Here is a 26,063-nt window from a genome sequence, read left to right on the forward strand (position 1 = left end):
GGGCGATAAAGAGTGAGCGGGGCGGGAAGCGGAACCCGGTTTGTGAGCGGGGCCTTCCCGCGGCCCGCCCCGTTTGCCGCCGCGGAGGAAGCGGCGCGGCCGCCTCCTCCCGCCTCCCGCCGCCGCTCCCCGCGGATGTCCGGCTGCGGCCATGGCGCTGGCGGAGGCGGGAGCCCGCGGGCGGCTCCTGCGCTGGCCTCGCGTGCTGCTCTTCGGAGACTCCATCACTGAGGTAGTGCCCGCCTGGCCCCGCAGTCCCCGTACGGAGCTCCTTGCCGGCCCGACCCTGCAGCATGCCGGCGTTGGCCTGAGCCCCGGTGCGGGCGGCGGAAAGGGGCGGGCCGGCGGCCGCGGCGGGAGCGCCCTCAGACCCCGCCGTGAGGCCGTGCTGGGGCCTTCGCGCCTGGCCGGCCTCTGTGCGATCAGAAATCCGTGAGGTCGCTGTGTTCGAGGCACGAGTGTGAAGGTGTAGCTTGGGATGTTCCGGTGTCAGGGGCATTTTCTGTGCAGGGGCCTCGCTCTCTGCCCCGGTGCATCCCGGCTGCCTGTATCCACTCGCCCAGCGCGGAGACAGCTTCTCCGTTGGCGTCACTGCACCTGGTGAACATCTCCGAGGCAGCACCAGCCTTTTAGCCTTGATTTTGGGTCCCTGCCTTCTGCATGGGTTCTGTGGTGGATCGCGGAGCTGCTCTGGTGAAAAAGTAGCTAACCAGAGACCAAATCCGTCTTTAATGAGACATGGGTTTCTAAGCCGTCTCACTGCAGAACTGTAGCAAGGAGGATGGTGCAGCAGTGGGAATAAGGAGAAGGAATTAGTTTTTCTACTTCTGGAAGAGGTTGGAGTTCTTAACTGTTCCTCTTAAGAACAGGAGGGAAAGACTTGATCCTCTATTTAAGGAAATTAAAATAATGAAAACAGGTATCTAGTTAGACTCAATAGTTTAAATCACCTTTCTGGTACATTTCATTTAATATTTCAGATTGTACAGTGTGAGGAAACTACTGTTCATCAACCGAACCTGTAAAACCACCTAACTCCATTAAACTGAACTCCATGAAGGGAGAGGATTTTTGAGAGGTGCTCTCCAGAATGAGAGGAACTTAGAACTAAAGTAGAAAAATAGATATAGCAAACCCTCACTGACCAAAATGAAACGAGTCCAGCAGCAGTCAGTCTGGATTTTGAATGGCCCACGGGGTCCATCCCTCCAGAGGGACCAGCCCTGTGTTGCTTCAGATGCCAGTGGTGTGCCTGGGTAAAACCAGGAGAGTTTGACCTCAGGGACAGGGCAGGGAGGGAGAAAACACTGCAGCAGCAGTGCCAGAGCCGTGCACAACAGCTTTTGAGGTGGGAACATGCTAGTGGTGGGGCTGAGCTCTGGGGAACAAGTTCTTCCAGTGAGGATCTCACCATTTTCCTTGTTTTCAGTACTCCTTCCAGGAAAATGGCTGGGGGTCATACCTTGCTGAGAGACTGGTCAGGTAAGAGCTTAAATTTCAAAAGTAATTTCTAGCTTGCAGAAACTCATGCAGCTTTTCTAAATAAAAACCAGCAGTGGTTAATGTTTAATACATGTTTATTTATTGACATTTATTTATTTAGTGAAGTGGAACTACCTTTTGGGCAGCATGCCCAGGGCTTGTGGAAATACTCATTGGGTGTTTCCATTCAAAACTTAAGTGGAAATTAAAAATTTCTTAGTGATTGTCAGGATTGTTGTTCCGGTTCCATGGTGAAAGTAACAGGTAAATACTACATGTGCAGCCTCTGTGTGTGCACTTTCAAAGCATAATCTTATTGAAAACTCCTGTGACATCTCATGTGAGAGGGATGGAGGCAGATGACCTGACAGAATGGTTCAAAGCTTCGCAAGGTTTGTTTTGATGGACAGAGGAGAGATGGTTTTTTTAATATGTGTCTCCATTTCAGAAAATGTGATGTTTTGAACCGTGGGATCTCGGGGTACAACACCAGATGGGCTAAATTGATTCTTCCAAGACTGATTCCTGAAAGTACTGGTGCTGACAGTATTGTTGCAGTTACCATTTTCTTTGGAGCTAATGACAGTGCTTTGAAAGGTAGGGTAAGTTGTTTTCTGTCTTTTTATTCTGTGACCTGTTCTCTTAAGATGGTTTTCCAGTTTAGCAGAATAGGCAGACCATTTCAGAACAGACTTTTCCTGCTGCTTCTCAGGAACTGATTACTCTTAATTTATACAGAGGTTTGTTTTCAGTCATTTCATTTGTATTTGAACCATGCTGTGCCTTCCATTTCTCTTCCTATCAACAAGTTTTAATACTAGAAAAATAAATTTCAGGGTGCTCAAGATTGGTAGCAGTTGCCTAAAATTGGAGTTGGGCATCTAGCTGTTTTTTCTGTCTTTAAAGGAAAATGATGAGTTCTTGGCAGATGGGAAGGTAGCATTTGGGTTCTCTTTCAGATAAGCATAGCAAGATGCAGAGTCTAATCAAAATGATAACATCAGTGCATGAAGGATTGACTGCATGTCCATGGGACTTTCCCAAATTTTCTCTGCATCCAAGAGTATTGGAAATCTTGGGTTTTGGTTCAGGTGAGGTTTGAGGTGATTATGTGATATACTAAGATATGAACTTGTATAAAAAGGCATCTTAAAAAACCCCAACAGTTGGGTTTTTTTTTTACCCCTGCACCTTATTTGCTTTAGTTGGAAATGCTGTCTTTAAACTCTTAATTTGTCTGCTTTGGGCATTGAGGAACAGAATTTCCCTACCACACCTCCCAAATCCGTGGTTGAGGGGAGCTGCATACTGGAAGTGAGTGTCCATGACCACACTGTGTGAAAGCCCTGTTATGCTGTGTGAGAGGCCTGCAGGGAGCTCAGCCCCACTGATGATGTGCTCCACCCCTCACAGAGCTGAACCCCAAGCAACACGTTCCTTTGGAGGAGTACGCCGCCAACCTGAAGAGCATGGTGCAGTACCTGAAGTCAGTGGACATTACTGCAGACAGGATTATTTTGATAACACCACCACCTCTTCAGGAATCAGCTTGGGAAAAGGCATGTCTTGCCAAAGGTAAAGCAGTGATGAGGATGGGGGGAATTTCTGCATTTTACCAGGGGAGGGTGACAGGTCCTAAGTTGTCAGGTGATTTCCTTCGTGTGTGTGCCATATTGCAGTCATGTTCTCTGACTTGTTGGAAAAGGGCTGCTGTTTTGCTAAACAGCTTCTGGATAAACTCGTGGAGTAACTGCCAAGTAATTACAAACATCCTTCCCAAAGTGTTGATTGATCTGTTAATGCATAGAACTGACAGAAGTGGCTGCCCTCTAAGAACATGGTGTTTGTCAACATGTCCTAAGCAGGTTCCATAATGTCCCAGCAGCTTCCAAAATAATACAAATAATGGAAGAAATGTTGGCACTGTGGACCTTAGAAGATTTTTTTACTAGGTACAGCAGATTTCACAACTGTTTGGATAAGCAGTAATATCCCAGACAGGTTTATTTTAAAGTTAAAAAAAACAATACTGGAAAATATAATATTTTAAGAATGCTCATAAAAGTGCCTGAAAAAGAAAAAAGAGGTAGTTAAATAATTTTGTTTTTTAAGGTAACTCTAAAATTAGAGACGTAATAGCATCACTTACTTTGTGTTACTGAGCTGGTGGAAATTACCATAATCCCATTGACTGCAGCAGTGGCAGTTTAGACCTCCTGAGAGCATGTTCTCTTTTCTGTTGGGACACCTTGTCCAGTTCTTGCACATTTTATAAGAAACTTGAGTCATGTTTTCAATCAAAGTAGTAAAACTTTGAAGATAACCTGAAGTTTAAACTGCATTAAATTAGTCAGCATTGTATGATGATGCATTAAGAGCCTTTGATGTGATGTCATTTGAGCACACTTCAAATGCTGCTTATCTGGCTTCCAGCTGTCAAGGAGCACTTGTAATGTGGATCCATTTTCCTTTAAAAGTGTCTTTTTTATGGGGTAAGGATGGAGGAAACTTGAATTTACAGCATTAAATCTGACAGCATCTGTCTGAAAGAGAGTACTGTCTGGGAATGGAACAAAGGACAGGGTGATCTCAGACCCTGGACCACAAATGAAGGATTGTGGGCACAATAAGCAGCAATATCAGCCCATCTGCCCTCCAGTATCAAGGAGAAATTTTCTGCCTGTTTCTGATTTTGTCAGATAGATATCAGAGCAAAGGAGAGATGGGAAGCAGGAGGATGGTGACGTTCACAGGAGCATTCATCCAGGTGCAAAAAGTAGCAAGAGGGCAACTGCAAGTTGCAGTGGAATTGGACAAAAGGCAGAAGAAAACTTGTAAATAGATTTCCATTTACTTAACTCTGTTTTTCCTGCCTTAGCAGGTGTATGAAGAGTTTTAAATCTTAGCACTGCTTTCACCTGAAGCTTGCCAGAAGATGAGAGCTGTGAGCAGCAGAGTTACAGTGTCTGCTTCTTGCTGTTGCTTCTCTCTCAACCTAATGCATTTCTTCAAAAGAGATATTTTCAGAACTAAGGAGTGCCCTAAAAAGACCACACAAGCTGTAGCTTCCAACCACTTACATTGCTGTGCTTTGGACTTAGTTTGTGCTTGGTTATGTCTGCTGGTTTAACACCTGATACACATGGTGTGCGCCACAGAAGTCGTGCTCCACAGTGGCAGTCGCTGGATGTTGTCTTTGTTTCTGCTTGGCAGGTGACAAACTGAACCGCTGCAACGCCACCACCGGGCAGTACGCCCAGGCCTGCGTCCAGGTCGCCAGGGAATGCAGCACAGATGTGCTTGACCTCTGGACCCTGATGCAGAAGAATCAGGTACAGTGAAATCAGAAATATTTTAAACTGTCACGAATTGTGAAATGCATCATTTAGCATAGAGCAGCTGGTAGTGCTGCATTATCACTGAAATGATATAAAATATATCCAAATTACACTTTAGGAAGGGAAAAAAAAACCAGACTGCTTCATAGTTGGCAGTGAGAAATAAAGCTTTGTACAACCCGGCCATGGTACTTGGTTAGCTAATATCCCCTGAGTACATTTTATCTAAATAGCCTTTTCCTTGGACTTGAGTGATGTAATAGTTTAGGTTGGAAAGGGCCTCTGGAGGTTTCTTGTCCAACCCAGTGTGCAGTGTTAGGCTAATTTCACAGTCAGATCTGTCTGCACAAGGCTGTGTCTGATGCTTCTGACCAAATACCCAAACCCATCCATGGGAGACCGCACTTTTCCTGTGAGCAGGTAACTCTAGTTTGGATCCTGAACATTTTCTCTCCCCTGCCTTCCCCAATGCAGTAGACAGTTGACTTTTGATTGCATTACTTAATCCCATGATTTTTTACCGATGAATAGCAGTGATTTTGGCCATCAGAACGTTCTCTTAATATTTTAACATAAACAGTGAGAAATAAAAACACTTTACCAGCTGGCTTTGAAGAATTACTAAAGACTATCTTTTCGCAGCTAGCAAATACACTAATATATGGTTTTAACCTCCCTTATAGGATTTCTCTTCCTATTTGTCTGATGGCCTTCATTTATCACCAAAAGGCAACAGCTTTCTAGCAGCTCAGCTTTGGTCACGCCTGGAAAACAAACTGTCTGCTCTCCCTTCACTGCTTCCTTATTGGCGTGACGTGGACCACACCAACCCTGAGGCCAGTCTTCTGTGACATCCCTGCAGGAGGAGCTGGGGCACACAGAGCCAGCCGTTATCCAGCAACGTGCTGCACAGACAGAGCCAGCCTGTTATCCAACAACGTGCTGCAAACTGTATGCTCAGGGAGCACAGCACTGGGGAGTCCCCAGCAATGCTCTTCTCTGTCCCCTTCTCTTGGTCTGTGGCAGAATAAAGGTGAGACCACTCGGGGTGTGTCCAGGGGTTGTTTTTCCTGTTGCTGTTGCCAGGATAGCTGAAGGGATGAGCAGCTCTTTCCTTGGAGGATTCAGAGAAAAATGAGTCTCAGCTGCTCTGTGGCCAAGGGATAGAGGCTGCCTGAGCAGTTCCTGGCCTTGCTGAGCTTTGAGGACTGCACTATGATTAATACCATCTACTTGCTTTAAACACAGAGGAGCTCGTAAGAAGCAGTAATGTGGAGTTTGGCAAGAGCCATTAGTGTCAGTCCAAATTAATTTATTTGGATGTAATGCAGCAGGAGCAACAGTTCCCTAAGTTCTACTTTGGCTTTGGTAGTGATAGAGAATAGAATTTTAGAATTTAACTTAATCTGGCACCAGCTTCCTTATACAGCTCTTCTGTGTAGACACAGGTTTCAGACCAGTGCACGTTTTTGGGCAGTATAAAACTGGTGATATACAGCTTGGAGAAACTACTAGAAAAGGTCTGCATCTCTGCTGACAAAGCTGCACTCTGTGTCATTTGCCATCAAGTTAAGAAGCCCTTCAAAGTGAGTTGTTAAAATAATTGTACGATTCCTGTAATGTGTAAGTACTGCAGAGTATGCAGGTTTTGGCCAAGAGAACACAAACTACAAAACTGCCTTTACAAGCAAAAAAAAAAGCTATTGCCTGCAATCTAGATGAAATTCAACCAGTATGAGAAAAATCAAATAGCTTTCACTGCAACTATAACCCCTCCATAATTCTGGGCTATATTAACAGTTGACATGGAACAGGTGTACTTACTATGTAGGGGGTGAGGGAGGAATGAGAGTTTCTCATGCAGTCCTGCACTGTTAGTGCCATTAGACTGCCTTTGCTTCATTAAATAATTAAGACAAGCTGGCCAAGACCTGTCATCTGCTATGTAACAGTATTATAAACTGGAGCATAAGTATTTTTTCCCATGTGCCTGGAGCCAGAGCAGACGCGAATTTGATACATAAATATTTATGAGTATTAAACTGGACTATCCTTTTAGTAATGAATGCTTATAGTAAAGACTGGCTGAACAGCAACCAGGGTTTCCAGTGGGAAGCTGTGGATCTTCCTGCCTTAGATGTCAGGAACAAACCATGCAAGTACTGCTTTCAGTTTCTGGAGTACAGCTCAGGCTGGGGGATGCACTCAGTGATTTCCAACGCCTGCTCCAAATCTCAGTTTTCATGCTCCCAGGCACCACTGCATGGTTTTCACCTGGGGTGTAAAGACCTTTGTGTTGAGAACGTGCACTCACAAATCTGGTACCTGAACATGCATTTGAGCACACCCCGATCCTTAAGGCATTTAGTGTCACCGTCTGAACTGATGATTATCTGCAGGACCCGTGGCAAGACCCGGCAGGAAGCAGACAGCCTTCACCATGGATAGTCCAGGGCTGAATTCTGCAGTATCTGAGCTCAGAAAGGAGCAGTCAGAAATCTTGGCTTGACTTTTAACCCAAATTGACAACCAAAGCATGGAGATCTTTTAGAAAAGGACTGCATAGAAACAGCTCTTAACTGATTTTTTTTTTAATATAAAAAGCTTGTATTTTATTGGGAATTAAATTAACTCCTCATACATGTACTTTGCACTGAATCAGAAAACCCAAACAAAAAACAAACAACCCCAAACAAAGTTCAAAACCAGTATATAAAACATAATAGCTAGTCAGATAGGACTACCATAAGGCACACATTCAAGTACTAGTGTAACAAGTATCCTTGGGTGTGGAGGAGAGGGAGCACTCACACAACTTTGCAGAACAGGTTCGGTTCCTTTCCCTCACACTTAACAACACAGGCTCTCTGCAGCTCTGCTTCCCTATGGCTGAGTCCAGGCTTGTAACAGTTAAATAGTTCTGTCCTTGGCCATGTTCTGTCAGTTTTATCAATAGATTATTGAGGGAGAAAACAGCTGCAGAATGAAGGTGCTGCTGTACTACCAGGACAGTTGCCCTGTGACTCCATTGCTACTAAAGCTAAAACAATGCTCTTGTGCCAGTCCCAGCTCACCTGACAGATCTCCAGGTGTACAGAAGACATCATTCAATTACCAGCTTTTAACATCATGTTTTACTATCTGTGAGAGAATCTGTATTCACAAAACCTCCTCTTTATACTTACCCTGCATGTTTTAAAAAAGGTTTATTTTTTTACTAAATTCACAATTGTTCTTAAACAAATGCCTCCCCTGCAATGGAGTGATTTTTTCCTGTCATTCATGCAGTAGGAGCTTCCAAAAGGCCACAGCGACCTTTTGAGCTCTGAAAACTCAGCTCAGCAATTTGAACATTGCCTATTTTAAAATAACATTTGGAGAAACATTTCTGCACCAAAACTGCTATAAACAGCAGTTTAAAATGTCATCTGCATAAATGACTTCTTCCTTTACATTTCTTTCTCCAACCAGACACCTGCAACACACAAACCTTGGTACAGAGTGGGAAGCTCCTAACAAAAGCCACCAAGACAAGACAGCCTCATCACCGAGGCAGAAGTTTCACACTAGAGGAGCATTTCTCATGCACCTTATACAGTGTAACAGCCTCTGTGATCCTTTTATTTATACAGAAGCTGGGCATCTTAATTTTCTTGATTCTGATTATGCATTTCACTGAATGCTGCAAGACTATTTTTATCTGTTTCATTACTCTCTCTCTGTTCTCAAGGCATTTGCTTAGGCTTTTGGTTACATGTACCTTAAATTGCTAAATTATCTACTCTATTATGGGACATACTGCAGTGTTCATTTTGGTTTTAAAGCCCCTTAATTTTGTCTATCAGTGCTGTCAGACTACAAAATATTAAATTATAAAAAAAGGCTGATATACACAATCCAATATCCATCAGGATATTTGGTTTTGCACCACAGGTTGAAGGAAATGTTAAAGGTCAAGGAAATAGAAAAACAAATCCAAAAAGCTTCAAAAACAAGCCAGTTCTAGTTTGGATTTTCCTTTTTAAAAGATATAATGCTCATAAATGTAGTTAAGGAAGGTCATACACATGACCAGCATCTGCAGTAGGTCACTTCCTTATTCTCCCACTCCCTCACAAAAATATATATACATACATTTATATTTATAGACATGAAATGGTTTCAGATCCTTATTTTGCCGACACGAGTCACACATTTAGAAGGCAGCAGGACACTAGCACTCTGTTTCTTTGCTGTCCACCCGGTTCTGGCGCTGTAGTTTGAAGGATGAAGCTTTCTCACTCCTAATGACAGGATGGTCTGTCAAGTCCTCGAAAGATTTGGCGGCCGAGCTGCTGTTTGGGAAAGGGTCCTTCTCAAAGGCGTCCTCGTCGATGTGCGAGTCGGTGCTGGGGTCCTCCTGGATGGTGTCCATCCTCTGGTGGTCCTGCTTGGGGGCCGCGGGCGCGGCGGGCGCGGCCGTCAGGGGCTGCAGCGGCTGGTGCCGGCTCGTGGCCTGCGCCGTGGGGAACGGCTTGATGATGCGAACAGAGGCCGAGTCCAGGCTGCTGAGCATCTCCACGTTCTGCAAGACAATTAGCCACGTCACTGCAGGCAAAACAACCAGCATCTAGTCCTGGGTTTGTTTTCTGCACCATTTTTTCAAAGGGAGGAGGAGCAGCTGCACTCATGTTAGAACATCTTAAAGGCTACCACGTCCTCCATGCCACTCCCTCAAGGCAGAAAGGCTGTTCCGTTTCTGCTTCTTTCTCCTCTGTATAAAGCACCACAGGTGACAGCCTCACTGGGAAGAGCTGATGACTCGGCCCTTCCTTCCTGGGGCTCAAACTGCTTTTTCCAAGGACTGGAAATGCAGGGTCAAGCAATGTGACACAGAGCTCAGTGCAGGGAAACAGTCCAAGGTACAGCTTATTCCAGTCCTCCAACTTGGAGTTCATGGCTTCACGTACAAGAAGCTGCACTGAAAACGGGGTCAAAGACTGCAGGGATGAGTGTCACCCATCACAACCAAATTGTGCAACCCAGATTAAGTTCAAGTCCATTGATATCTGCTTCTATTTCAGCATGGTTTGGAAAATATGCAGAGATCTCTAGGCATAAAAAAACCCCAAGGACCTCGGCAAATGCTAATACTGGGAAGGATGAAATGTTTGCCTGCTACCATTTCCCAACTGCTCCATCCTCAGCAGATTCAAAAAACAAAAAAACCTGTTTGTTAAAATTGCTGGTGCAAGGAGACCATTGGCTATACCTGTGCTCTCTCTCCTGCCTCTGGGATTTTTTCAATTGAATGCAGGTAAGAAGCACTAAGATACTAACTAGTATTAGAAGCACTAACTTTTCTCATGGCACAGCTATGGGGCACTTAAACAAAGATCACCCTCAGTTCTACCCACAGTAGATCACAGAGACTACTCTGCCTCTGTCTATGACTTCAGAATGCTTCCTCCAAATGGTTGTAAAAGGAAGAGCTCTGCAAGGCTTTTTTTTTTCTCTCCCCTTACAGAACATTTCCTTAACAGTATTTCAGTTCTTAATAGGAACTGGATTGTCAAAGCACAGGAAATGATACCCAAAACAGCCACAGTGTGCCCTATGCTAGACTCTAATTAAAATTTATCTTGGCACTTTTTTGCTCTTCTCCTCTTCCAGCTCAGTATCTGCAAGGTGAGAAGTGCTGCTGATGGGCCCCTTGAGCAACAGGAAGGCTGTAGCACATCTGGCTGCTAGAAGCCAACTCCTGCAAACAGCCATCCCACAGCAAAGACACTGCATTTTGCAGTGATTTTTGAGCCTTGTGCTTCAGTGACTCCTTGGCTGGGAGCAAGCAGCCTGTGGCTGGTGCTGCCGAGTGTGCTGTGCTGGGGGGATGCCAGACACGGTGAAGCCGTGCTCTGCACAGCAGAGTGGCTTCCTGTCCCTCTGCTGCACCAGAGGGGCTCTGCCAACAAGGCTCAGCTCTTACAGGAAGGGAGAATCAGACCCTGCCATGCTGCAGTGCTTGGTAAGAGTGAACAGAGGATTTTTCAGAAACCAGCTTCCTCTCACATGGATTCACCCCTCTGCAGCATGGGGCTCTGGGGCTCACTGTTACTATGCTCTTGGTAAATATTCTGCAGACACCTGATGTTCAGGTTTTCCAATACACATGGGACAGCATCCTGCCAATTCAGACTTAGACAACAACTTACACTGGGGCAAAACAGGGACTTCGTGTTCTCCTCATACTGCTTGTCCAATTTCTTGTCCTATTGAAAAACACACAACAAAATAAGAAAGTTAATTTCCCTACGGCAAAGTCTCCTTTGACACAGCCCTTTGTGGGGCTCTTTTCCCTTCTACTTCCCATTCATCCCAGGAGGGCTCATGGGCATAGCACCCCTTCGCTCTAAGCCCACATGGCTGTCAGCAGCACACCACATGTCCACGCTCCCAGTGGCCATGAGCTCACTGACTCTCTTTACCCACCCACCCAAGATCAACTAAGATCACTTCCCACTCTGGGTTTCCTCTCAAAATGTGGGTATCATTTCTTCACAGGGCTTTAGAAGACTTTGTTTTTAATGATAAAAATACCAAAATTATAGTTGGGTAGAATTCAGAAGGCAGAGAAAGAAAATCTGCCTGGGAAAGATTGGGAAAGGCCCAAGGGAATAGTCATGGGAGCACTGGGTCTGCCAGGGCCTGGCACAGTTTAGCAAGAGTTTTGCCTACTGAAGGAGCAGTAAGCCTTACATATGTTGGCTTTCCCCCCAGGGTTTGCTAAAAGCTTCCCATCGTTTTCTCCCACAGCCATCTGTTATTTCACATATGAAGGGTGTTCTCACAGCAAAATCCAACAGAGCAGTCATCTCAAAGACAGCTTACTCACCACACAGTGCACAAGGATGCTGAGAGGAATCCAAAACAGTAAGGAGAAGACAAGCACAGAGCCCACGATATTATCCGCTAGGAACTTCCCTGTGAAACCAGTTCAAATGTGTCAGTTACCTACCAAATACTGTTTCATTTCAACACACACATCAATGCCCCCCTTCTGCAGCCACTGCTCAGACAAGTGAAGTCTCAGAATTGCTCAGGGAAGGACAGGCTGCCTACTTTGGACTAGACAAAGATAAAATTACACAATTTTAGAAAATTGTATCCAATATATGATTAATTACAGGTTTTTCTCTGTTCTCTGAAGAGAAATGCTGTGAGGCTGTAATACTGAATATGTGTTATTTTGGCACAGCCTATACTGAGCCAGCCAAGCTGCTCCTCTCAATTATCCAAGACACACTGCGAGTCCACGACCAAATTCTGATGTAACAGTCATGTGATCTCTACTTGCCTCCACAAACAAAATATTTGAACATCAAAGATTCAAAACCTACCTCTCTCCAAGCAGGCTAAATAGCTTTATCAGTGACCTATGAAACAATTTTTTGTGCCTGACACTTGAGACTGAAAGCTGCAGCTCAGGTAATTGCACTGTGCAGGCACAGTGGTGCCAGGAGCACACACCGTTGGGGCTCATGACACAACACGAGCTTAGCCACAGGTTTTGTCTGGTGCCAGTAACACAGAGCGAGACACTGGGGGTGACACCTGGGGTGAGGTGACACCTGCTTGGGTTGCACAGCTGGGATCAAGACCAAGGAGGCCCACTCAGTCACAGGGAGTGACTCAGCACAGGCACAGCTTGAGGTGTGTGACCTCTGGCTTTCTTAAATGACAGAGAAAGGAAGTGTTCCCCTCCTGGTCTGTTGACATTTAAATCCCACTGAGAGGCCCACTTTATACCCTGCTGAATTCTAGCTGACTTCTAAAGAGACTGACAGTTATTTCCTTTTCTCTAAGCGACCTAGTTCTTAGCATTCAGACAAGAAGCTATCATTCCTTTCACAAGCTTGGAAGATGCCTAGAAAAAAATGGAGTACAAAAATGCAAAACAATCCCCCATCCTTGCAGCTTTGAAAGGTGGGATAAGTAGTGTCAAACTTCAGGCTAAAATAGACTTTGATATATCATAAGCACAGCTATTACCCACACACGGGAGAATAAATCCAGGCAGCTAACTCCCCCTAGGCTTTAGAGGTTCATGTCATGAACTCAAAAGTCCCCAAAGGATATGGTTATGTCTCTTACCAAAAGTATTGATGCTGAGTTGGTCTATGAAATCCCAAAATCGTTCAATCACATCCTGTACTTGCTTCTCACACTTGCCCTGCAAAAGTAACGAAATAATCTTATGCTTATACCCAAGTATTAAGTTCTGCCTTCTTGGAGAGGGAGGTACAATGATAGTAATGAAATGAAAACTACAGACACAGCATGACTTCACTTACATTCTGAATACAGAATTATACTCATGTTAAATAGCAGCAGCCCATTTTTACTACCTTTATTTTTATCAAGCCAGTTTCAATTCGACTGTGGTCTGAATCAGATCAAGTTTTATTGTTTGAAATGTGCAAAATCCACTCCACCTTTGGTCCGTGCTAGGGGACATAAAACTGATGTTTCTGGAGAGATTTAAACACTGGAAGCCTCAGTTCCCATTATCCACAAAGAAAGATTCAGCTCTCAGGAGCCCAAGGTTACAGACAAACTCACTCCCAGATTTGGTTGTGCTGGTTTAACACAGTAGAACCTTGGTCTTCCAGTTCTGCCAACAGAAGGACTGGGGCACACCCTCCCAAATTCACTTCTGCTGACACCCAGTTTAGCTCCAGTCACTGGGGTCTGCACGTGTCTGTGCAGCTGTACCATGGAAAAGGCCACTGAGTGCCAGCAACCCACCAGACTCCCTGCCACAGGCTCACTGCCCCTTTCAGATACTGCTGGCTGAATTTTCATGTAATTGATTGCTCTCTGACCTGAATATTGGAATAAAAATTAATTGGGCTAACAGGAACAACTGGAAAGGCAAGCACTGCAAACCCAACCAAGCTTACAGCAGTGCTCAGTCCCCTGCTTTGTGAGGGTGCCAGCTGGCTGAGCTGTGGGGAGCAGCAGAGAGGGTAATGAGCAGCTCCAGAAGGTAACAGCTTCCCCTTGCATGGGGCTCTGCAGACACCAACAGCCTCCAACACCCTTTAATATTTACCCCGTGAAGAGGTACTTAAAACCCATTACCCTGCACAAGCTTTGGCTTCTCTTCCCCAGCACAGTCCCCCTTCCCAGCAGAGCAGGGCTGAGCACACTCACATTTGTGTCACAGAACCCCACAGTGCAAGGCTTCCCCTTGCGCAGGAACAGGAACTGGTCGTTGGCATCCACGTACGGCGTGCACCTGTCCTGCTCATCCCGACAGCACACCTTGCAGGAATTATCTGTTTCTGAAAATAAAGCAGCAAACTCATTCCTTCCAAGCACAAAGAGTCACCTGCAACCCACAACCCCACGTGTCTCCTGGCTGAGCACAGCCCTGACCAGCTTCCCAATTTCAGGCACTCTTGACAATCAAGCCTAAAATTCAATCGCATGCCTTGTGCACCTTAATAAGGGATGCAGTGGGACAAAGTTCTCCAAGCTGATACCTCAACACTGCACAAATCAGCAGGCCAATGAAGAGGTTCCAAGCACATCCAAAAAGAAAAATTTAACTGTTTCTTGGGCTCTGAGTCCTTTAGGCACCTGTCTCCTTGGCTGTGCCACCCCATCTCAAACAGTGGGGCTCACAGCAGCTCCTTTTGTTGCCCCTGTGAAGTTTTCATCCTACTCCCAGCAAAGGAGTAGGAAAAGTCACTGGCATAAGAATATGGCAGGCAGGTTAGCAGAGGAATGAAGCTGGGGATTCTATACTCTCAAGGCACTTTAATATCTTTGAAATCTTTCTTTAATCCCTTGCTGGAGGCCACTACTCCTCTGCCAGATGCTGGGTCCAGAGGATGGATAGAATCTCCTAACAATCCCTTCTTGTCCATCTGTGGTAGAGCTGGAAAGGCAGGAGAGTGTCCTCTCCTTTAGCTGGAGTGTCAGACCCTGTCTCATCTTAATGTCTTCAACCCAAACCACCAGAAGACAGGAGGACATTCACTTTCCTTTTCACATTCCCTTTTTAAACAGAGAACAGCTGACAAAACCCAACAGTTTGAACTTTTCCAGAAAACACAAACTCAGCCCTCCAACAGGCCAGCCCACAGTGAAGCTGGCACTCTCCAAGGAGCAGAGATGAAACACAAATTTCAGTCCCAGTCCTGTTTCAGTTCAGTCTGTGTCACCCACCATTGCACGCACACGACCGCAGGTTCTTCTCCCTCTCGCAGAAAGGGACGCACTCCCCATCCTTGCACTTCCCCATGTCCACGCACACAGTGTCATCCGGAGCATTCCCTGGGGGGGGACACTCGCTGCTGTTCCCTGCAGATGGAAGTCAGCAGAGTGGGAGGACTGTTAGAGCAAAGGGCAGAGAACCTAAGTGTGCAGAAGAAAGAAGGAAAATAAGGGAAATACAGACTTATCCCAGGAAAACCCCAATAGCTTGTTCTTGGCTTTCAGCTGCAGGCTGTCTATCAGCTGCTCTGAGAGGCAGCAGAAGCTCTGGAGGCTTTCAGCAGCCCAGGCATTGTGGCACTGGCAACCAAGCAGCGGGTGCAGACTCTGGAGTTCCCCTCCCTCTGACTTGACTCCCTGCCTCCAAGACTATGAGGAGGAAGGAAACAAGTGGGGAAGTGAAGCAGAGTTGCAGTAATTCCACCCTTTCTATGGCATAAATCATTCTTGTCCCCTCCCAGTGACACACTCTGTTTTGCTTTTTTTTCTCTTTTAAGGGAAAGAAACAAAAAAATAAAAATAAAAAATAAATTAAAAATAAAAATTAAAAATAAAAAATAAACCTTTTTATATTCTTCTGGGCAATAAATCACACAGTGACTCTTGAACTACAATGAAACTCATTATAGGAGCATACTGTGATGCTTAACTGGTCTCTAAAATTACAAGTACCGGATGACTAAAGGGCACTAGACTGAAAGTGGGTTGAACAGGACAGAGCCTGGAGCACTTGGCTAGCTGACATACAGGGGACAGAACCACATCCTACCAGTGCAAAAAGACTCTCCTTTACAAGTGGCATTTATGGCTTCCTGGCATTTCTTTTGTGCACTTTCAAACTGGCAGCCTTTACAGCAGGGACTGTTCCGGTCACTGGGGAAAGATCAAAATGAAAGAAATAAATATTAACCACGTTTAAAAAAATAAGTTCAAGTGTGACAAAGCTAGAGAAAAAAAGATGTTTAGGAAATAAAAAGCTACTTCTTGGAGACTGACTCACTGATTCAACCCTTGTCCTCTCTGCCCCATCCATAACCACCTTTCTACTCACTCTTCATGTACTGAAGGTCAAATCACTCAGAAGGTGGAAACAGAGGAACCCTTGTGTTTATTCAAGGCACTTGGATCATCCTCTTGTAACCTGCTGTGCAATTTAGGACAAGACCTTTCTCCCTTTGCTTCCCCAAACATTTCTACCCCTTCTATTTGTCCTGAAGCTTTCCTACTTTTTATTCTGCATGGTCTTTACTTTCATTGTTCTCATCGAACACAAGAAGGCAACACTCATTAAAACTGATGGATTTTTTTGCTAAACAACAGGAATTGCACAAGCTCTCTAATGTTACATGGTGTAGAGCTAAACTATGAAAAAAAAAAATTGGATACTGCATTGCAAGTCGTGAACACCCCAAAAAGCAACAACAGAAAGGGGAGTCATTTAGTGTAGTCACTGTGTTGTCTGCTCAAACACATTTTGCAGCAGTCTTCAATTACCAGTATGTACAAGTGTAAAAAGCCACCTTTCAACACAAACAAAACTTGTATTTGCACAGAAAGCGTGCACAGGAAACTTCTAATGCTTTTTAATTGCCTAAGTTTGCCTAATAATAATGGTAGTAATAACACTGACAACACAATAATAATTTTCAGGTCTGTTGCTCTTGACACTTCTCAAGAAAACAAAATGCTATAAAAATTAATGTATGCACAGAAGCCTTTAATGAAATCTTTCAATGTTGTGAACTCACACATTCAGCCTTAAAGCCAGGAACGAGGCCTGTGACACTGCAAGTGGCTTTTCAGCCCAGTCCCAAGTTCTCTCCTGTGTAAAGAGAAGCTGCAGCTCATTCCCCTTACCTGCACTTGGCACCATCTTTCAGTTTACAGTCTGCAGAGCAGCAGGGATCAGCCAGTTGGTACAAGAGGCCAGGATCACATTCCTCTCCTTCATCCACTCTGGAGTTTCCACACACTTTGTTGTTGCGCTCTTTGAAGCACTCCTGGGCCTTGACCTCTATGGTCCTATGGATGGATTTTTTGCTGCAGCTTGAGAACATCTAGAGAAAGGGAAAAAAGCAGCACTGAGTGTACCTTTCTGTCAACCACTGTCATCAAAGACAGCCACAGCTTCCCTCTGCCTCTGAGCTCTGGCATCCCAGAAAGCAGTTATTCCCTCTAAACTGCCAGTCTGATATCTTGGAAAAATTCTAAGATGGGAAAGTAACAGTTGGGTCAGTAACAGACACTGCTACACATGCAGGGACTCCCCCACGCAGTCTGGCTCAGAGACAGCTCCAGCTCTCCCACGCTCCAGCGGCCCCAGGACGGGATGTGCAGCTGCAGCAGGAGGCACAGACTGCGCTGCCTCTGGGCAGAGGGGCTGGGCACAGCCACAGGTCAGACTAGACTGCAGGCCACCCATCCCTGCTCATCTGGGTTCCTCATCTGCACAAAAGGCATAATGTCAACTCCACACTGCCAGAGCAAGCTTCCACCACGGCTGTGGCACCTGGCAGTCCCTCTCCAACAGCAGCTATGCACCACCTCAATGCTGTGTGGTACTGAAGGTCCTGGATTTGACTCTTGTTGGGACTTGCTTGTAGCAGCATATGGACACAGCTAATTACAAGCAACTAATTAAAATGCACCTTGACATGCTATGAACTCCAGTGAAACCCAGATTCCAAAGATGAGCTTATCTTGCAGGGAACCCAACTGCATGCAAATGTTTTCTTATGGCTAATCCATTACATTCTGGTGGTTTCAAACTACAGGAATCATTAACTAAATAGATTTGCCATGCAAAGGGTCACTGACCATAGCAGAAACTTTTGTGTTGATGCAAAACCGAACAATCATACCTTGTTGTTTTCATGATCCCCACTGACAGCAATAGGATACATGACGTATTTCCCACCCTGGTCTTCAGTGGGGGCACACTCTGGCAGACTATCAGGATCATGCTCTGCTCCAAAGTTATGTCCAAGTTCATGTGTTGTGACAAGGTCAGCCTCCTTTTTTGAACATGAAAAAAACAATGCTGGAAAAAATTAGTCTGAGTGGCAAAGGACGGAAGATCCCAGCTACTCCTAGGCTACCAGCAATACTAAGATACACCAACATGGTAGGGAATTTCCTATGAACATTTTTCTGGTTTTAGAAGTGGAGAAATGAAGGTAAATAAAATCACGGTCCTTTTCAAAGTCAAGTTCAAGGACTAGATTTAATCATGAAATCACTGTTAAAGGCAAAGTGCTGTCCTAGAATACCAATTCAAACTTGTTTTCAAGGCAATGCAGATGCTTAAATATGAAAATTTGCTTCTATGCAGCTGGAAGGCACAAAAAGTTAAAACTTAATCTAAATAAACACCAGCTACTATGATTAGTTAATCTCTTGTTTAACATATATTACCATTAGAATTATTTCTTCTAAATGGACGATGACATTAGGAGCGCTGAATAAACTCTGCTACTGCATGATTTCTAGGAAAGACACCTACAACTGTGGCCCAACAGGGATGGATTTCCAACATCATTTATGCAAGACATGTTTGTGTGTGTGCCTGTGCTGAGGATCCCAAACCGGCTCTGCTCGCTGTGCACCTCCCATGGCACCTTCCCCAGCAGATGGTGTCAAGCTCACAAGATGACAACCACAAATTAAACTTGCACAGGAATAAAGATAAGCACAAGGAGACAGGGCACTCTGGAGAGGAACTGTGGCTGCAGCTGCTGTGTGGGCATGGGAAAGACCAAACACTGCCATGAGCTGCCCAGGCAACCCTCCTGTGCTACACTGGGTTTCATTTAGAGAAGAGTTTTAAGAAGGTTGTTTTGGTTTTGTTTTTTTGGTTTTTTCTAAACCAAAGTAGACACCATGCAACACTTTCCCTGTGAAACCAATGTGAACCATCATCCCAAGCCCTACGTCTGCCACTGGAAAGACAGAAAGCTCAACTTCCTTTGTAATCTAAGGCAGAACTCCAGTCTGGAGATCGAACAAATGCAAATAGCATGGCAACATCTATTGCTAGAGCTCTCTGTCAACACCCTGCTAACACAAAGCTTCAGTGTCTTTTTTCCCCATCTTCTTGACAGTTTCTGTGCCAAGTTTTAGCCCACACATCAATTATAAATTCCTATTATAATCATACTACAGAAAAGCACAGCTGAGAAGCTGGCAGAAGCGAAATATGCCCAACTTCAAAGATTTAATAGAGGCAGACATAGGCACTGCTCTTGTGTCTTTATAAATGAGACAAAGCTCATATTTTAGGCCTTTGTGCATTTACTATCGCATAAAGTATGGAAAAAAATTCAGGAAGCATCAACTTACATTAAACTTAGTATTAGCACTAATAAGCCCTGTCTACTATACTGTTCTCTGCTCTAGTTTCTCAGGATACATGAAAATCAGGTGAAGGCATTTCATTAAAAGGCTCAAACTAAACCTCATACTTTGCCTGATTGTTCTGTTTGAGGGTTTGTTTTGTTAGAGCTTTGTTGTTTGTTTGGGGATCTTTTGTTAAAACAAAATACATTTAAATTCATCTTTGAATTCATCTGTCTAAAGATGAAACCTGTTTATATCTAGGAAACTACAGCTCCTATGAGACACTAGCTGTTTCTGTTCCTGTTTCACAGTGAATTCAATTTTCAGTTCCATTCAGTCCTGACTCCCCTTCTCAGCTGCAACAAAAAAAGATTATTTTTGTTTTATCATCTATATCCTTGTCTGCAGAGATCTCACTCAAATGGAAGGCCAGCAGCTCTTTTCTGACAGAGCACAGAAGCTAGTCACAATCCCATGGTAAACATCACCAGCACACAGGTATGAGAAGGATACTTTTTTACCTTTGTGAGGATGGTCTTCCCATAGTTCTTGGTGCTGGTCAAGCCACTGTTCAGATAGATATCCTTCTTTACAATTTGACTGTAATAAGCTGAAAGTGAGAAATAAGTTAAAATTGAGAAACATTTTTCTTGTGTTTCAGGGTACTTTTGGGAAGAGAGGGATACTTGTCTGGGGAAATAAACAGCTTTACAGTTTTATTGTTCTCACAGGCTCATTAGTGAGACCCTGCCTCTTGCCAGTTTTTGGAGCTGGGAATCTTTCAAGAACAGCTCCAACAGCACATGTATTGCAGTAAAGGCAAAACCAGCAGAAATTTCCAAGACAACAACATCTGCCATTCCAGAACCACTGCAGGATGTGTCCACACAAAGCAGCCCTTGGAACAGGGCTTTTTCTATGCAGCCTGTTCACACCAGATAGCTTTGTTTAGTGACTTTTATCCTTCCCGCTTTTTCCAGCTCCAGCCAAAAAAAATGGCCCCCCCTTTTATGTAAAAAACCAGCTACTAGAGTCTATGCAAATAACACAACATACTCCATGAAAGTTGGAGAAAAGAATGAAAAATGAATAACAAAAATAATCTTCCAACCCACAACTGGGACAAAAGACAAAGAAGCCTTGCCTTTAGGACAAATGCCACCATGGCTGTTAGGTCTGGGAGAGCCAACATAAGCAAGTCCAAGTGTTCCCATGTCAAAATCTTGGTACGTGAAGAGATGAGCAAGGCACACGTGAGCTGCTTTCTCTGCAATATCAAAGCTAAATTGCTTTAAAAAAAAAAAAAGTTAAATCTCTGTTAGCTTACAGTGCATGTTACAAGTCTGTAGATAATAACATTTATTTAATGTGCCAGACAAGTATCTCCTGGATCTGGCTAAGTCAGAAAACAGCAGCTGTTTAGCTGTCCTACAGAGCTGCAGGAAATTAAACTAATGCCCAAGTACACTGTACACATTCATTAACATAACTTGTCTATTCATTTTTCCTTTTCACAGGGAGGACAAAGCCAAGTACAATAATTTGAGGAAGGTCACAAGGCAGCCAGTCTCAGGGCCAGACATATCAGGACTGCCTTTCTGACTCAGACCACATTAATAAGACTAATTGATGTCTGCTCTGTAATTATGCAAGAGAACCCTTTACCACTGACTACAGGGCACAGCAGCTGGTTTGACTTTGTGTGACATCTACATATCATGCAGAGGGAGCAAAGGACTTTCACTGGTTACTACAGAGCAGCTGTATGAATGAGCAATTCTCTGTTAAGGGGCACGGTTTTTCAAGGGTTACAACTTACCTCTAGTAGCATTTTCACATCCCAGGCATCTTTCTTATCATCTGGGTAACTTTTTGCCATATTATAATGCTTCTCTCCAGGTTTTACAGGATTTGGCTCATTGTGGATGATAATCTATGTGTCAAAAAGGGCAATGACAATGAAGAGGAATTTTGGTCAATTTTATAGCTACAGAAAAGGTTTCAATGTAATTTTAAATGTCTCAATATATCTGTAAGGAGAAAAATTCAGATTCAGCATGATTTGATTATTAACTTTTCAGCCTCTTCTAGTTAAATACACCCACTAAATCATAAGTAACTACATTGTAAGTAACCATTTTACACGATAACATCAGAAATTTTCACTGTAAAATTCTGCTTTGAGATGCATTTTACATCTAGAAAAACCCCAAATACAACCAGTGTAAATAACCCCAAATTATTCCAGAGTTCTAGCTAACCAAAATGTATGGTAAAAGATTGCTACTTCCCCACTAATCCAGAATTAGTTCATCATGTTCTCTACCTCCTCCCTGCCCAAGTAATGCTGCTTCTCCATGCCTGCAGATCTCTTCCCAGCAAAGGGGCAGCTGGCTTGTACCATTGAGTCTCCATGTCCCACAATCACAGCTCTTACAGTACACTGAGCTGATGGAGTCTTCCTGTTTGTAATGCTGTTTTCCAGATTTCTGTGCAGTAACTTTGAGACACCATCAAGAAATTGAAGGCACTACATTCCCTGTGTCCATATACAAGCCTCTACACTAGCATGATGTCTAAGGGATTCATCAGAGCTCTTCAGGTAAGACTGTGTTTTCACCTGTGTTTGAGGCCCACTCAGGCTTTGTAAGCCAAGCACTAGTGACAGAAATATAAAATAAACACATGAGTATGTCTGAATGAAACAAAATTTGCTCATATTTAGGAGAAAAAAAGCTCTTTTGAATTAGGAATAAATATGGAAAGATTCTCCCTGAAATTTCACATCTCAAACACTAAAAGAAACTGAAAATGGGCATCATGTCTGATCATCACTGCTGGCAAGATGCCATTTCAGAGTGCTCTTGGCTGGAGTTAATAATGTAGGATTTTATTATTTTAGCTGTAACCCAGACAAAATAATCAGAAACAGTGCTGTTTAAACCATGTTCCTTTAACTTGGAAGCCTTCTGCAGAGCCCAGTGAATACCTGCTCTATCTGTATGCCGTACCCATTGAAGGTTCCATCGTCCCAGGAAGTGTTTCGGTAGATGTCATCTACTCTGTCTATCAATTCAATCTGTGTGGAAGAGAAAAACAAGTTACCCAGGTGAGCTTTCATGAAGCAGAAGACATTCAGAGAAACTGCAACACACTTATCTAGGAACAGTTACTTGAATTAAAACTGAGCCTCATGTAAGGTAACAAGATAAACTCCCTGGATCCAAGTACTGTTGGTTTTGGATCAGTATTATCCAATATACTTGAAAATTTTCCATCATAAAAAAGTAGCATGAACTTTTCCTTTTATAATTTTTGTTTGTATAGTGGAAGAGCAATAATATTAAGAACAAGACATTTTGGGGAACACTTTGTTCAAACACTAATTTTCCAGATTTTTTTGAGGGGAAGGGAGCGAGCTGTTTTTACTGCTTTTTTTTTTGTGCTTAATTAGTTTAACTGACCCTCCAGGCTTGTTCCCCTCATTCAGCCAAAAACCTATTATTTTCCTCATTATGGTTCAAACACAAGATTCCAGAAAGTCTCTTGTCAGTGCTCACAATCAATACTTCCCTTTTCAAGTTGTTCTCTTAAAAAAACTTCTACTAAATATAAACCACCAAACTTGCTGAAGAGAAGTGACATTCAGAACCACTCAATAATAGTTTATGCTTTAGTTTTAAAATCACTGTGTTGTTAACTGCTTAGGAAACACAAAAGGGGTCAGCCTCAGCACACTCAGATGCTGAGATAAGAGCACCTCTGCAAACACACCAAATGAGACCCCCTCACCTGGAGAATTTCTGGGGACAGGAAGGTCAAAAAGCCAGCGAAAGGGGAACAGAGTGATTAGCATTTCAAAGAGTAAAACTCAGAAAGAGACTTTTGACAAACAACAGGCTTCCAAACCTGTTTTCATTTGTTTTGTCTCCAGTCCCCAAACCCCCATTCTCTCCCCTTCTGCTGGGTAGGCATTGCTCTAATTCACAAAACTCTGTCAGATAGACAACCCCAGTATTTCAGTTGGGTCACTCAGTAATTGGTACAAATGATGGAGCCCTGCTTCCCTAAGGATGGATGAACACCTGCCTGCTGATGGGAAGCAGTGAATTAATTCCTTTGTTTTGCTTTGCTGCTGTGAATAGGTTTTGCTTTTAAACTGTTTCTACCTCAACCTACAAGTTATCTCACCTTTACCCTTCTGATTCTCTCCCCATTCCATCTAGGAGGAGAGAGCAAGTGGCTGCTTGAGGCTGAGCTGCCTGCTGGGGTTAATCCACAACACCAGTGTACAACCAAACAAGTTGTTTACTGGGCCTGCTTCTAATTTATTGTTCTAGACAGAGAATCCTAAAAGAATTTGGAAAATAAGATCTACATGAGTTGCTTTAACCTTTCATTAAACATGCTAGAACTTTAAAGATGCTCAGATCATTTACAGTGGATTTCAAAATCCAGGAGACTCTAGAAGTCTGAGAAAAGAGAAGCTCTTGCACAGAAAATGGCATAGCCAACAGAAGTATACGAAAGGAAGGTATTTGCTTTCAAGTGAAGTTTGAAGACTACTGAACTACATTAGCTTAATTGTAGAATGTTTTTAAAGCATGATTTAGCACTTTCCCAAGTAAAAGTTGTGTGTACAGAAGTAGTATAAGATGTATGTTGTTTTAACTACTGCATCAGTGTGTTTTCCTGCATCTATTCCAGCAAATTTGAACAGGGCATATTTACTTACCAAATAGTTTATAGTGGTGCTCTCTTCCCCACGGCCCATGTACTTGAAGAAACGATGGTCTGCCACTACCAACATCTTGCACGTGTTTTTGGAGTTCTCTGGAACGGCTCTTTTCTTCCGAAGAGTGCTTTCTAAAGTAAATATTTCAAATAAACACTCAACACTACTCCCACTGCTGAGTCTATTGTCCTTACTTAAGACCTGAATGTGAGTGTGGGTAAGGTCCTGGGAGAAGAGAATGGGGATGTTTAGTTTTAGTTTGGGTTTTTTTTTTAAATTGCTATTCTTAAATTTTGTCTTCCTAACAGTCCTCAAACTTACTATAAAGAAAAGAATGCATAGCAGTGAAATTGAGTTATTAATCAGATTTACCTAGAGAGCTTTTATGGTCATCACCTCAGCCTTAGCACTTCTCCTCCTCCTGTTCCTAGTCATTACCCCAACTTTTGCTGACACAGCGAAGGACAGAGGAAAGAGGGACCAAAAACTCTCAAAACCCCATCATAGCTCAAGATGGATTCCTTGAGTGACCACAGAGCCAAACAGCACCTGCTGCACAGTGCACAGAAGTACAAAGTTGCTTTAAGAGGCATAAGGAGTGCTGCTTCCCCCCTCCATCCCCACAGTGAATTGAAAAAGCTAAATTGTTTCAAAGACGCTGCTCTCCCAAGGTATGGACACTCACCTTCATTTTGTTTTCTGTCTTCCAGTCCCTTTGGCAACAGTTCATCTTCATTCAGCTTTAAATAACCACATACTTTGGGGGACTGCAACCTTGAGAAATCTTTGATATCTTCAGATCTGTAGACCAGCAGTCTTTCATCCTCCACATCATCTACAAATCTCCACAGCGGCTGACAGCACAAGGAGAAATTAGGAACACAGTGAACCCAAGGTCTAGGTAAAGTAAAAAACTTTATGTATGTACCATTGTATCTCCACAGCTTTCTGTCCACACATACAAATGCACTTCACCCACAGCAACAGATCTACTGATAAAATGAAATCCCCAAGAAAGGCAACAGAAGTACACTCTCTTATGCTACAGGGGAATCCAAAAGTCTGAGAGCATCTTAACGAAGTAGTGGCAGCTACCTGATAAGGCCATAGGACAGAATTTTTCTTTTCAGAATCTGAGCATGCTGAAGAGGCTTCTCATATTCCCTGCTCCCTTCTGTAACAGCAGGGAGCCAGGAGGATATCTTTAACTGCTAACAAACGACTGACCAGAAGCACAGGAAGAGGCAGGTGACAGAGGGCCTTTAAGCCAACAGCAGAATGTGGGCTCTTTGATGTTCAATAGCTACCCAAGTCACTCACAAGCATGAACATTTCCCAAAACCAAAGAACACCATGAAATCTCAAGGAAAGATAACAATTCCCATAGCAGATGCATACAAACCATCCTTTTGCTTTACTAACAAGTCCTGTTGTTATATGAATGTTAAAGCTAAAGCAACACCATTAAATATGACATGGACAGGGTCAGTTCTTTGGCCAAAGCCAAGCAGCACAGGGTGCCTGCATCTGCAACATCGTGCACCTGGCTCTGGATCTCCTCTGGCCCTTAGGCAGGGCTCCTGCACCTTCAGCCAGCCATTATTAACCACACTGTGCTTTCACTTCACAGCAAAAAGGTCCCGAAACGTGAAGGCTGTGCCACATCAGCAGCAACACATCTGCAGCACAAAACTGAGAGTTTCACACACTAAGGCAAGGTGTGAGGGCAACAGTGGTTTACACAAGGGCCCACAGCCTTTCCAAACCATACACAACTACCTTGAAAACAAAAGCAGGAAATGGCAGATCAGCTTTGTCCACGCTGCCTTTGGGGAGCAGACTCAGGCATGCTCCCTCTGCAACTGCACATGGGAATCACCTCATCCAGGGCTGTCAGTGGCCAAAGCTGACCT

General features: G+C 43.8%; 2 protein-coding genes across 3 annotated transcripts in view; one reads left to right on the top strand and one right to left on the bottom strand.

The window, feature by feature from the left end:
• The first annotated feature begins 136 nt into the window (after positions 1–136).
• On the top strand, positions 137–22,468 carry IAH1 (isoamyl acetate hydrolyzing esterase 1 (putative)). Of its 2 annotated transcripts, XR_004417344.1 has the most exons (8): positions 137–232; positions 1,430–1,482; positions 1,931–2,079; positions 2,896–3,057; positions 4,696–4,814; positions 5,504–5,853; positions 21,901–22,017; positions 22,381–22,468. XR_004417344.1 is itself a non-coding variant. In XM_033054592.2 (6 exons), exons 1-6 carry the CDS (start codon positions 152–154, stop codon positions 5,669–5,671), a joined length of 732 nt encoding a protein of 243 aa, XP_032910483.1. In that variant the 5' UTR covers positions 137–151; the 3' UTR covers positions 5,672–5,865. The 2 variants fall into 2 exon arrangements, 1 of the variants encoding a protein (XP_032910483.1); XM_033054592.2 differs by lacking the exons at positions 21,901–22,017; positions 22,381–22,468 and having other exon boundaries at positions 5,504–5,865.
• Positions 7,396–26,063, bottom strand: part of ADAM17 (ADAM metallopeptidase domain 17) — a 35,369-nt gene continuing 16,701 nt past the window's right edge. Inside the window, 15 exon segments of the mRNA XM_033054591.1 lie at positions 7,396–9,384; positions 11,012–11,068; positions 11,692–11,780; positions 12,951–13,029; positions 14,013–14,143; positions 15,033–15,167; positions 15,850–15,953; positions 16,938–17,137; positions 17,942–18,094; positions 19,937–20,025; positions 20,560–20,704; positions 21,235–21,348; positions 22,405–22,494; positions 24,151–24,281; positions 24,836–25,004. Coding sequence (XP_032910482.1) covers positions 9,034–9,384; positions 11,012–11,068; positions 11,692–11,780; positions 12,951–13,029; positions 14,013–14,143; positions 15,033–15,167; positions 15,850–15,953; positions 16,938–17,137; positions 17,942–18,094; positions 19,937–20,025; positions 20,560–20,704; positions 21,235–21,348; positions 22,405–22,494; positions 24,151–24,281; positions 24,836–25,004 — 2,037 coding nt within the window. The 3' untranslated portion in view covers positions 7,396–9,033.

Source organism: Catharus ustulatus, chromosome 3, assembly GCF_009819885.2.
Source record: "Catharus ustulatus isolate bCatUst1 chromosome 3, bCatUst1.pri.v2, whole genome shotgun sequence".
Lineage (NCBI taxonomy): Eukaryota > Metazoa > Chordata > Aves > Passeriformes > Turdidae > Catharus > Catharus ustulatus.

Bases quoted from the DNA above. Each gene is read 5' to 3' on its own strand.
- IAH1 (XM_033054592.2), top strand. From the start codon at position 152: ATGGCGCTGGCGGAGGCGGGAGCCCGCGGGCGGCTCCTGCGCTGGCCT. The intron at 2,080-2,895 runs GTAGGGTAAGTT...CACCCCTCACAG, and splicing joins TAATGACAGTGCTTTGAAAG to AGCTGAACCCCAAGCAACAC. The intron at 3,058-4,695 runs GTAAAGCAGTGA...TCTGCTTGGCAG, and splicing joins AAAGGCATGTCTTGCCAAAG to GTGACAAACTGAACCGCTGC.